At 34.1% G+C, this 12,586-nt stretch overlaps 1 protein-coding gene across 1 annotated transcript; it reads right to left on the bottom strand.

Annotated features, from left to right (window-relative positions):
* Window positions 1-201: 201 nt before the first annotated feature.
* On the bottom strand, window positions 202-4,759 carry LOC142632179 (putative galactinol--sucrose galactosyltransferase 2). Its single transcript, XM_075806591.1, has 14 exons — window positions 4,432-4,759; window positions 3,530-3,798; window positions 3,334-3,424; window positions 3,193-3,241; window positions 3,014-3,105; window positions 2,788-2,895; window positions 2,566-2,685; window positions 2,058-2,468; window positions 1,829-1,970; window positions 1,516-1,583; window positions 1,254-1,388; window positions 925-1,151; window positions 747-835; window positions 202-661 (listed from the first exon to the last, which is right to left on the bottom strand). The coding sequence occupies exons 1-14, from the start codon at window positions 4,611-4,613 to the stop codon at window positions 380-382; spliced, it is 2,265 nt and encodes a 754-aa protein (XP_075662706.1). The 5' UTR covers window positions 4,614-4,759; the 3' UTR covers window positions 202-379.
* Window positions 4,760-12,586: the final 7,827 nt, after the last annotated feature.

Below are 12,586 nucleotides of genomic sequence, written 5' to 3'. Positions count from 1 at the left end.
GGCATGTATCGTTGTTATTATTATTTTTCAAAAATTGTTCAATCACACACAAAAGAATATTAACCATTTGGCTTACTTATGCACTAATGATATTTCTCATTTGCCCAGCAATAAAGAAGAAAAATTTTCCTACCATGCTTGATCTATTAGAGATTGTAGCATAACTCCCACAAATTATAAAAACAGATCCAGATCAATTCCTGTTTTGGGGAAAAACAAATTGGCTAACATCAATATTGTTTTTATTCAAGTAAACAAGTTGTTTACATTATTATACATTCTATCTAAATCTGTTTACAACAGATAAGCACATTATATTCTTCACTTGCAACCCTTCAAAGTCCTTCAATCATTGCAAAATTCCTCAGACATAGACACCTCAATAGACAAACTCAATGTCTCTTAATTTGCATTCACCTTGAAGTTTAACTGTCAATAATCCATCTTCAACATTGTAAGTGAATTCCTCTTTTTTCATATTTACCATACAACATTTTGGTTTGGTGCTTGAATAGGCTCCAAACAGGCCACAGCCTCGCCCTTTGATTTTTATTGTGCAACTTGAAAGATCCTTGGTGCAGTTCAGAGCTTCTACTGCCCCTCCTGAGTTATACATGTCAAGCAGTCCCAATGGAGCGAAGAGAAGATCATTACCAAAAACCTATTCACAAAATAAAGGACATGATTTGCATTGACCTAAATAGTAAGAAAATTCATAGGAAATAAATGTTGGTTAAACTACTTACCCTGATTGGAGAGATGGTATAAAGTTCACATGTAAGAGTTTTCAAGGACACTTCAAGTGAACCTTTCCTTGGCAATTTGGTAAGAGATCCTGAAATATAATAGACTTGATGTTATTCTAGAGAAATTGATTTTGGACGCAATTTGTTTGGTCAAATTAACATGGACTAGAAAGTTAACCTGAATTAAAGGCATATATTGCACAATCTCCATTCCAACTTTCATCAGCTACCTCTTCAAGAAATTCAACATCATGAGGACTCACATGACATGAGATGGATGAAGAAGTAGATGTGGCATTACAAATATCTTGAGCTACTTCTTTAAGTGGCCAACTTCCGGCTCCTTGACAATTAAAAACACCTATGACCCCAGATAACTTATTCAAGTTCCATATTTTCAACATGCTGCAAATAGTCAATGTGCATAGTAATTAAGAGACTGATTTTAAATTGAAAAAATAATTTAGTCTCAGATTGAGAAAATAAGAACTTAGGAAATTACTTTACCTCTTCCTGTCCATAACTGGGTCTATAAACAAACAGTCTCGACTAGGCCGCCCTGCATATCTAGCTCTTAAAACTGACCCATCAGGCAATACTAGCTTTCGGAGAATTTTGAAATCCTGTTTGCCAGGCTTGTCACTGTATTGAAATTGAATACTCATAAGAATTTTCTTCATCACCATTGGAGAATTAAAGCTAAGAATAAAATATCATTCTCTTTCAAAGACATGTAAATTTAATCAAAATCAATGCTTTTGTGTCTCACCTTACATATACTGCACAACCACCTATTGCTCTTGCTGCAGCATGAAATTCAGCTGTATCATGTTTGCTCTGAATAAAGAAAGACAAACACTTTAGATTTTGCAACCCACATGGTTTTAAGCTTCCACTACATTGTAGAAATGCACTAGATGTTGGATAATTATGTGGGTCAAGTATCTATCAGTATGTCAAGTCAATTTTGAATGTCTTGTTATGAGTACTATAGAATAAATGATTCAGCAATTTTATCAATCAAAACAAGTTACTGCAGCTCTTTGGTCTGCAGGGAATTATATATGTGTAGCAAATCTTACTTGGAACATGTCCCAATCTGGCACCACAATCTCCCCTAGAAGAAGACTATTAAAAGCCACAGAAGCAATATGTAAAGTCTGAAATGTTGGTTCTCTTGGCGTGAAATCCTCTGATGCTCTTGCAACTGCACTCTTCTTTGAACTGAAAGCAAAAAAAATCAATGAGAAACTACATTCCAACTTTGTAACATAAGATTATATGTGTATGAAATCAAGAGAGCAGGCAAACCTATAGATTGAGTCTGAATTGTGACTCATGCAGCAAATCAGGTTATTGTCCTTGAAGTTCCTTGCAATAGATTGCTCAAGTGCTTCTTGATAGCATTTAGTCAATGACACCCGTCCACCAACCCCAGTACCTAAGGTTTCTATCAAATTCTGAACATCAACCTTGACTCCATCCACACTGCAGCTTGCAAGATAGCTGTGGAGATCGTTATAAAACTCAAAGATTTTTTGGGGCTCTATAATCCCTACTCCATATTTTTCTAAGCTGTCGATGACAATGTCTCTAAGATTCCCTGTGTTACCAGGTGACTGAATTGGATAGGCAATCTTTGGATTGTACTTCTTCATTGTTTCCGATGATGGAAGCACACCACCCCAATAACCAGCTAAAGCATGCCACACGTAAACAAATCTGAATAGATAATTAAGTCTCCATGGTCAAAATTACTAAAAGTTTTAACTAGATCTTAAACAGAAATATAATTCCACATCCAGATTGGAAAACTTACTTTATTCCATATTTGTCTTTGATTGAATCAATAAAATCATGGAGATCAATGCATGTATTATCTGAACCCGAACTCTTGAACTTATTGTTTTCTTTGATGTCCACCAATCTGCTTGCAAACCTATGGACCAACCAAAGAAACAAGGTGGATGATAAACAAACTGATACAGATTGCTTCTAGTTTATAGAAGGTAAATGAACTTGTAAAAGAAGGAAGACTTACTGTGTCCCTTCAATACACGGTTCACCTTCTTTGCAGAACTCATTTACTGTCTCTTGCCATCCGTCATCAATGACCAGAAATTTAGGTAAACAGCCTCCTTCCAAGAAACTGAAGAATTCAGAATACAAGATAGAACAATAATTAAATTATGGATTAAGTTTCGGATTAATTGGTGCACCTTTTATTCAAATAACTGACTCAAGTACATATGACTTTCTTATAGTACCTTTGAAGACCCTCTTTGATCCCTTGTGGACTGACTTTAGTGTAGAAAGCATCCCAAGTGCACCATCCAAACCAGTCCAAGTGGGCTGGCATCTACTGATCCAATCACAATAGGTTAATTAATTGGAATGCAATATACACATGCTCTCAAAATGGTAAAGTATTTGGATTTTTTATTACCTTCTTGTTTTCAATGTGGCTAAAAGTACCTTTTTGCTTCTCTAGTATCCTACATCATTATACATGTGGAAGTGTTAGAATATGTAACTGACTACTTTACATAGGCACACAATATAAGAAAGGCCAATTAAGTGAACATACTTGATAGAATTTTTAAGGAGCTCAAATGGGTTGTCCCCAGAATTAATGAATACTGCTTCCAATGATTGGGAGGTTTGAACATTGACATCTCCTGAAGAAATTAGAACAGCAAAAAAGCAAACCAGGATCAAAATAAAATTTAGTTCATCATATGAAAACTAAAGAAAAAAAGAAGCTAATAGAAGAGCTGACGAACCACTTTCAACACAAAACTGAAGCTCATTTGCAGGAGTCCCTTGCAAACTTGTCCTAAATTGTCCTTCCAACACAGGCAAGAAAAGAATGTAGAAGGTGTTTTCAGAATAATTTGGATCAGAAGAAATCTCATCATGCAGGGCAGACTCTTCTCTTGCTTCCAAGAGAAGCATTTGCGTTTCCAGTGGAATTTCACTACCCGATTTCCCAACACGTGGTATCATCCACCAGATTTTTACTCTGAAGAGAGACAAGAACTTGTATCCTCCCCTGCGAAGGCCATATGTTTTTCATGTCAAACTATAATAAACAGGACAAAGCAATGTCTAAATACCTTCACATTGAACTTCACCAAACAGAATTTAATAGTCACTTGCACCACTCTCAGTAACATAGATTTTTCCCTTTGAGGATGATACCAGTAATAGTAACATTTAATATTTTACATTACAAGTCCTTGATTTCTTTCATATAACTTTTAGTCTTTCACCATGTCAGAATGAAAATATTCTGTTCTATGAGTACTCAACCTGACACATCTTTCCAAATTCCTTGAAACACAGTCTTACTATTTAATTTGATTCATCAATTAGAATATGAGAAAAATGCCACAAGCAATAGCTAAAAAATCATTAAAAAAAAAAATTACCAAAAACTTGGGATTTGGGTTTGAATGCTGTTGTATCAACATTCTGCTATACCTTTTCCAAGATGCACATTCTTACCATCCAAACATATCATGAAAGGAAAATATAGAAAAGCATGCAAAGAAATTTCAGGATGGAAATTTGTTTTCCTATCAGCTTAAGATTTTGGAAAATCAGTAGTTTAAATGGTTAAGTGATTAAATTCACAATTTCTTATCAAAACTAATGTAAAGGCAAAAAAAGAACAGAAACTCACTCAAGAACACCAAGGCTGAAAACATGACGTGAACATGAAGTAGTTGAAGTTGCACCCAAGAAAGCCGAGTCCCCGGAGCCAACCTGAGAAACAGCAACATTTTCAGGCACTCCGGTCAGCACCACCTTGCCCCTCACCATGAGACAACCATCCTTAACACACGGTGTGGCTGTGATCGTCATTTTCACCACCAACACCACCAGCACTACTTAGACTTTTTGCTTTGATGAAAAGGGTTAACAAAAACTTGTGAAAGAGACTAAGATAAATCAAAATCAGAGACTGAGATACAGAGAATATGGTGAAAGAACGTGTACAACTTAAACCCAGATGGGGAATGCTATTTATATTACTATATATGAGCGTGTCTTTTTAGAAAGCGTAGAAAACCTATGATATGGTTTTTGACCAGTTTGATTATTATACAGTAGAAAATCTATGATATTATTTTTGACCAGTAAGATTGGTCTCTGCTTTCTATTATTGTAGTATAAGACACGCAGGTACTGCCAGGCTAGCTAGTACATTTTGTTTATCCGAAGAAGGTAGCATCTATGAAGATAGATACGTGGTTGGATTGTTCGAGACTTTTCTGATCCTGTTGGCTTGGCTCCCATGCAATCCCAAAGCTAGTACAGAGGTGGAGCCGAGTCAGCTACTCTCAGCAAAAATTAAAAAAAGAAAAAGAAAAAAGAGCCGAGTCAGCTACAGATATTATAGATTTATTTTATTTTTTATTTTTATTATATATATATTTTTATAGAAGAGTATTACCTTCTTATTACTATGTATTACCATCGATTCTCATTAAAAAAAAAAAAAAAAAATCATGTATTACCATTCATAAAAATCTAATTCAAAATTTTATTTATGGTAAATGTTAAAATTATTACAAAAGTTTTAAAAACTGATGTGATAATAAATTTGATTGGTGCAACTTTAATATGATAATCAATGAGTGTTTAATATTTTTTTATTTTTTATAATTAGTGATGTAAGTGCACAATTGTATTTGGACCCAAAAATAAATTTTGGGCTCAGACCCAATGAGCCTTATACAATAAAGTTTGTAGAATATGAGTTTGAAGTCTAGGTTTGAGATGTTGGAAGTTCGATTAATAGGCTAGAACGTTATAATCTATGCAAATGATGAACAAATATGATAAATAGATCTTCTCGGACGTAAGCCGAGAACGATTCATATAAATATTCTCTTTCCAGGCCCAAGTTTACAATCCTTAGTTCCTATTTTTTCTTAGCAAAAAGTGCAGATCCCTCTCTCTTTCCTCTCTTGCCTCCTTACATACTTCTTCTTTACTGGCTCCTCCACGTGTCATACAAATCTTCCTCTTAGATACTTGTCCCATTTGCTACCTTCTTGAAGTTTTCAAACAATAGCAGGAAGGCTAGATTCTACTATTTAGAGGTCATTTCTCCATTAATGCGGTCAGAGAGATAGGTGCAGGGTCTTTAATGTGGAGGTTGCAGCATTTTCTTTATATATTTTTCTCACGTCCTTACTTCTAGAGGGTGCCTGGATCACCCTCTTACCCATTAGCTTTCTCCGGAATTCTGCCTTTAGCTTTACTGGCAAGTCCTATGGTCATCGCCGGAATTGTCCGACGAGATGGACAACTCCTCGGACCTCTGCAGTGTAGGCTGATTCGTGCACTTAGTAGCCCCCTTGACAAAAACAAACTGTTACCAACCGACTAGGCCCAAAGCCCACTTGTTTATTCAATAGTTGTTTACCCCCCACAAGTGATACATTAATTTATATGACCTATGCAAAAAATTTTATGGCATCCCTCACATTTATTACCATATCAAATATAAAGCTCTTGTAGTAAAATTAAAAATAGTTTTAAGTTTTAACATTTTCCGTTTCTCAAAAAAAAAAAAAAAAGTTTTAACATTTTCCTTAAGTTTTTGAAATGCTTATCAAAGTACCAACTCTAGTAAAACGGATAATTTGTTTTAAAGCATTTAACATATGCGTAATTAGGTAAGTTTGCACATCTTTAATTACTAGCTTAGGTGGAGTGATAGACTACAAATAAGAAAGAGATGATTTTCTCACTTTAGTAGGTGAGTTGTTGTTTTTGACTGTCAAAAAGAGAAATAAGGGATGATATACCCACTTAAATACACATTTTCAGTTTTTAAACAATATTATACATATTTTTATACACTTTTTCATCCACTCGTATTTTCACTAATGTTTTTAAACAACAAAACACATATTTTCAAACACATGTACCAAACACCTTCTAAGTTTCTCGAATGTATCAACTCTTTCTTTTACTTTTAGCCTTTTAGGTGATATGTTTTTAATGTTGTCTCCTTGATTTTGCTTTGGATTGTGTATAGCAAAGTGTGTTTAATGTTTTTTTATTTTTATTTATTTATAGATTATGCATGTGTAATTTTTTAAGTATTAATAAAACTTTTAACCTACTTTCATTGAGAACTACTTTGTGTATTTTGCTCAAGTGTTGTGACACTAATTACAAAATATTTAAGTGTAAAATTTATTATTCTAACAGAACTTCTACAAAAAGAAATCTCAACAACAATTTGTTAGCCTTTTATTGTAAAATTGTCAATAAGTTTAGTATTTTCCCCAATTTTATTACCAAAAAAAAAAAAAGGGTAATAAATATGAATATTGTTACACAAAAAACATAAACAAATAAATATGTAAATTAATTTTTTGTGATTAGAGACACAGTAGTTTGTAACTTTATAAACCTTATTGTTAACACCAAGAAATTAAAACATCGTATATACAAGTTAAACAGAGGGTGTACATTATAGGGAATGGGTTGTAAATAACGTGTACACAGATTATGTAATCAAATGCTCAGGATTATGTAGTCAAAATTTTGATCAAATGGAATAACAATACCTGAAATTAATAAATAAATAAATAAAATTAAAAAAAAAAACCTGACATTAGTCCCAGGACCAAATGACTGTGGTAGTTAAATATTCTTATTTCTACTTTTATCCCATAATCCTATCAAACTTTTTTTGGCTCTTCAATTCAATGTTCAAAGTGAAAAAGATTATGATATTTCTCTCTCAAAAAAATGATTATGATATCACACCATTAGAGCTTGATGGCACAATACAAGTAGTAATCTGGAGTCCGGAAATGGATTAAGATATGCGACCTGACTTTGACTGACGTGGCTATGGGTAGGATTGTGGACTATTCACATGCTTTGACTATCTTCGATCATTAAAAGCAACAATAAATTTAGGGAAATACCTAATTTTACGTACACAATTAATGTATTAAGTTGTGATTATTACATATAATTGATTAGTGATAGACCCATGTAAATATGATATTACGTTCCAGTGTCAAGACTCATCATAAGTTAACAACTTGAAATTGGGTATATTAATAGGATTGTTGATAAAACAAAAGGTTAGGTTGGTGGCTGTAGACTTGTTTGTCAAAAATAAAGAATGGTTGCAAAACCAAGACTTAATTGGAGTTTATGGTGTGTTTTTGTGTTAAAATATCATTTTCTCCCCCTTGTTTGTGCATGTGTGTCTGTTTCTTTTTTAAAAAGAGTTCTTAAGAATTATAACATGATTTTCTTTTTCTTTTTTGTGGTAGAGAATGTTTACCCATATAAACTGTAATATTCCTAATATTTTGTCCTTTGAATATACTCTTCAATAAAGTCTAGAGTCACAATTTTTTTCGTAAATTGTGATTATATAATAAAAATTGTGTCGGTAGTTAATCCAAAGGGAGAATCAATACAACTTGACAACTTAATAGTTAACAATCTACATTAAAAGGCTTTTGGCGGGATGGGTTTAGCCTCAACCACCTTTGACTCAAGCCCAGGAATACGTATACATATCGGCCTGAACATACTAAATGGAATGGGCTTACCTTTTTCAGCAGGAGGGGAAAAAAAAAAAAGATTGGGCTCGGGTTCAAACTTGTTTGGATTGGAGATTGACAGGCCAACAATACATGTACAAAAATGAAGACTCATGTTAACGATGCTTTCCTTGATTCATTTAGAAAACCGTCATGCTACAGACAAATTCACCCAAAATTTTCACATCTCGCTCACTAGCATTTGAGAAAGCACTCGATTGGACTTACCACAACACAAAACCACAAATATCGGGTGTAAATTTTTCGGGAATTATTAGTGTCGAGTGACTTTTCCTTTAGAAAATGATAGCATCCACTAAAAATTTCTAGGTCATATATATTATGCCATGGAGTTAGGTGCCCGTTTGTTTGCACTTTGAGATGGCAAAAAACATTTTTTTATTTCAAAGTTTAAAATGCTAGGTGTTTGGTGGGTATTAAAAACCTTCTTTAGCAAGAAAGTTGCTTTTTAAAAAAGTGCAAGATTCTTAAAAAGCCAAAGGACTTTTGGCCAGCTTTTGCAAAAAAGCCATTTCAACTTTCAGAAATTATTGGTTTAATTACTAAATTACCCACTTGTTTTATAAAAAACCCAACTTTACCTTTTGAAACCCCTTTAGATCATCATACCAGAACAGATAACACCATATTCAATAAGACCAAAACATTATTAAAATAGTGATATTGATATTATTAAAAATAGATAACATTATTAAAGTGAGACAGGTAACATACTTTGTTCAAATTTTTTAGAATAACAAATAATTGATGCTAAAAAAAACTAACATTATTAAAATAATACCAATAATAGTAATAGTAATAACAAATAATTATGACATTATTATTATTATTATTATTATTATTATTATTATTAAGTAGCTTTTATTTTTTAGTAAGTATTTTTTTTTAAAGTGGAAACGATAGTATTAAAGGACAGAGAAAGGAGTACAGCAAGAGAGCTTGCATAAGCAGGATGTTACAATAAGTCAACTTGGACTAAAGGTAACACAAAAGGTAGTATAACACCTTTCCATAGGTGAGTACTTGCACAATGCCTAGCAAATTGGGCTAGTTCACGGACTACTTTGTTAAAGTCCCTATATACATGCTTAAAGAAGCATCTAACGAAGGAGTTCCTAGCTTGCTGTAACTCTTGGATAATGTGACCAAAATCATTCCCTATCAAGTTGTCATTTATGGCTTGTATGACTGAGAGAGCATTAGCTTCGAAGATGACCTGAGATAGGTGCATTTCTTAGGCCAGCAGGACACCTTGCTCCATGGCCAAAACTTCCACCAACTCTGCAGGATAATGGGCTTGCAGATGCTTGCTAAGGGCAGCAACCAATTGTCCCTTGATGTCTCTAATAACCCCACCAACGCTGGAGTGCCTGTCATGCTCAACTGTTGCCCCATCCACATTGATCTTGTAGAAACCAAGGGAAGGGGGTTCCAAGCTGGTGGGGACTGGTCTTTTAATAGGGAATTCAATGGAGGCAGCTTCAATGAAGTCCTCTACAATACTTTTTTGCAATCTGCCAGACCTGCATGGGAGAAAGACATGCTTTTTTGTGGATGATTTTGATTCCTATTATACCAAATAGCCCAAGTTGAAGCAAAGAAGTATTCCAGGTCCTGGGTGGTTTTGTTTGTGATCAGGTGTAAGGCAGAGTCTAAGAAGGATCTTCTGTTGTGGTGAGTGACTAATGGGGTATCTTGCTAGTGGTCCCAGACAAGTTTGGCAAACTCACAGCAAACTAATGCATGTTGGAGACACTTAGGATCTTAATTGCAGACTAGGAAAATCCTGTTTGTGTTAATACCCCTGATAGCAACATTCTCTAAGGTTGGAAGGCCATTGACACAAGCTCTCCACCCACAAATTTTGACCTTTGCAGGGAGATGAAGACACCAAAGCTTCTTCCAAAGCTTGGAATTGGGGTCACCCGAGGATCATTCCCCTTCCTCCTTGGCTTCAATGAGATTATATGTTATATGATAGGGACTTTTAACTGTGAATTCACCCTTTTTGTTCCCAATCCAGATGGGTTTGTCTTGGGGAAGGTTGTGGCTTAGAGGAATTTTCCCTATTGTATTGGCTTCGAAGGGCAGGAAGGCTGCACTGAGTAAATCCACTCTCCACCATTTTGTATCAGTATCAATCAAGGAAGAGACCATAGGGAATTCAAGGATGTTGTTTGGGGGGGGGGGGGGGGGGGGGAGACAACTTTGTAGGTAGATGGTTTTGGAAGCCATCAGTCATCCCAAACATGGATAAGCTTCCCATTTCCAACTCTCCAACGAGTCCCTTTCTAGATAATCTCCAGACTACTATGGATACTTCTCCAAGAGTAAGAGGGTGAGTTATTTAGCTTTGCATTGAGGATGTCACCTGTGGGGAAGTATTTGGCTTTGAGCATCCAAGCTATTAGAGAGTTTGGATTTGAAAGGATTCTCCAAGCTTGTTTTGCTAACATGGCCAGGTTAAAAGCCTGTAAATTTCTGAAGCCCATGTCACCTTTGACCTTTGATTTGCACATTCTTTTCCAGTTGATCTAGGCTATCTTTAACTCGTTTTGCTTCTGTCCCCACCAAAAACCTCTCATCAAACTTTCCATGTCCTCACATAAGCCTTGTGGGAGTTGGAAACAACTCATTGTGTATGTAGGGATTGCTTGGGCAACGGCCTTGATGAGAATCTCATTTCCACCCATTAAAAGAACTTTGCCATTCCATCCTTCTAGCTTTTGACCCACTCTCTCCTTTAGGATAGCAAACACTTGCTTCTTTGATCTCCCAATAAAGGATGGGCGGCCTAGATATTTAGTGTGTCTTGAATCTTGCATGAGACCCAAAATGCTGAAAATCTCCTGCCTTGTTTCCTGAGTTGTGTTAGGACTGAAAAACATCGATGACTTATCAGTGTTGATTTTTTGCCCCTGAAGCTTCTTCATATCTTTGGAGAATTGTTTTTTTGAGTAAGTATTATGAAGTAGTTGATTTAAAAATGAAATAAACTCCCTAATATATACATGGTTCTTTTTGGTAATTTACCACTCAAACCACCACTTTTTAATAGCTTTTACCAAACACTTAACTTTTTCAAAAAGCTCAATTTCATATTACACTTTTTAAAAACCTCACTTTTTCAAAAAGCTTAGTTTCAAAAAGCTGAACCAAACTCATCCTAGATCATAAAAGTCCAGTTTTATAGCAATTGAGAAGGAGAAGAATTGAGAAAATATCATTTCACATTGGTTTACATTCACTATTTTGCATACATATCCATAATTGATATGAGAATGTTCAGAGTTTAAAATTGTCCACATTTTAACATGTAAAAGTGTTATGAAAGGATAAAAACCTAGTAAAATTTGAATCAAAAGGAGTTGTTTTGTTAGGATGATCTAATTAAAAGTAAAAGTCATGATGCCTTATTTTTTATTTTATTTTATTTTATTTTTGGCTAAATAAAAAATGCAGTAATTCTTGAAGCACCATGTGGCAGCATATCCCTAGTTTATATGAACTTGCAATGTCGGTAAATTATGATGACAAGATTGAGCTTTTTTTTTTTAGGTCGGGTCGGTTTCTTAGCCACTTGAAACCCAAATCGGTATTTTTTGGGAGGAACCTGATCTTACCCGAAATTTTTGGCCCATGGTCGTGTTGGGTTTCGGGTTGGTCTCGGGTCATATATATATATATATATATATATATATATATATATATATATATATATATTATATATTTGGGTATTTTTTTTCGTCTCTGTTATTGAAATTTTTTTTTTAACAAATTAAGAGCAAACAAAGATTAATCTTAGGATATTATCTATAATTGATTTTTAGGAATAGTCAAAATAAATTAGACATTTATGGTAATAGTGAAATTTGAATTAAATAGAATAGGCTTTTTTTTAATATTGGATGGTTTTATAATTAATTTTTAGGAATAGTCAAAATAAATTAGACATTTATGGTAATAGATATATTTTCATTAAATAAAATGAATTAAATAGAATATGATTTTTTTAGTAGCCAAATTCCACTATTGTCTCTAACAGATATGTATGTATATTATACAAGCAATTGGGATTGATTTGCAATTGAGCACTTTTTATTTGAGCTCCATAAATTATGTCCATAATTCAAAATGAAACTTAATTAGATGAGAAATTGACTAAATTAGATATGTCACACATGAAGACATGACTCAAAAGGAAACTTGACTTTTCAAATGAAAAAT

The sequence above is a fragment of the Castanea sativa genome, chromosome 4 (assembly GCF_040712315.1).
Source record: "Castanea sativa cultivar Marrone di Chiusa Pesio chromosome 4, ASM4071231v1".
Classification (NCBI taxonomy): Eukaryota; Viridiplantae; Streptophyta; class Magnoliopsida; order Fagales; family Fagaceae; genus Castanea; species Castanea sativa.
The sequence above is the reverse complement of the archived record's forward strand: the minus strand, read 5'-3'. Positions and strand labels throughout refer to the sequence as shown.

Bases quoted from the DNA above. Each gene is read 5' to 3' on its own strand.
- LOC142632179 (XM_075806591.1), bottom strand. From the start codon at position 4,613: ATGACGATCACAGCCACACCGTGTGTTAAGGATGGTTGTCTCATGGTG. The intron at 2,686-2,787 runs GTAAGTCTTCCT...GTTGGTCCATAG, and splicing joins CCGTGTATTGAAGGGACACA to GTTTGCAAGCAGATTGGTGG. The intron at 1,971-2,057 runs GTTTGCCTGCTC...TTTTGCTTTCAG, and splicing joins AATTCAGACTCAATCTATAG to TTCAAAGAAGAGTGCAGTTG.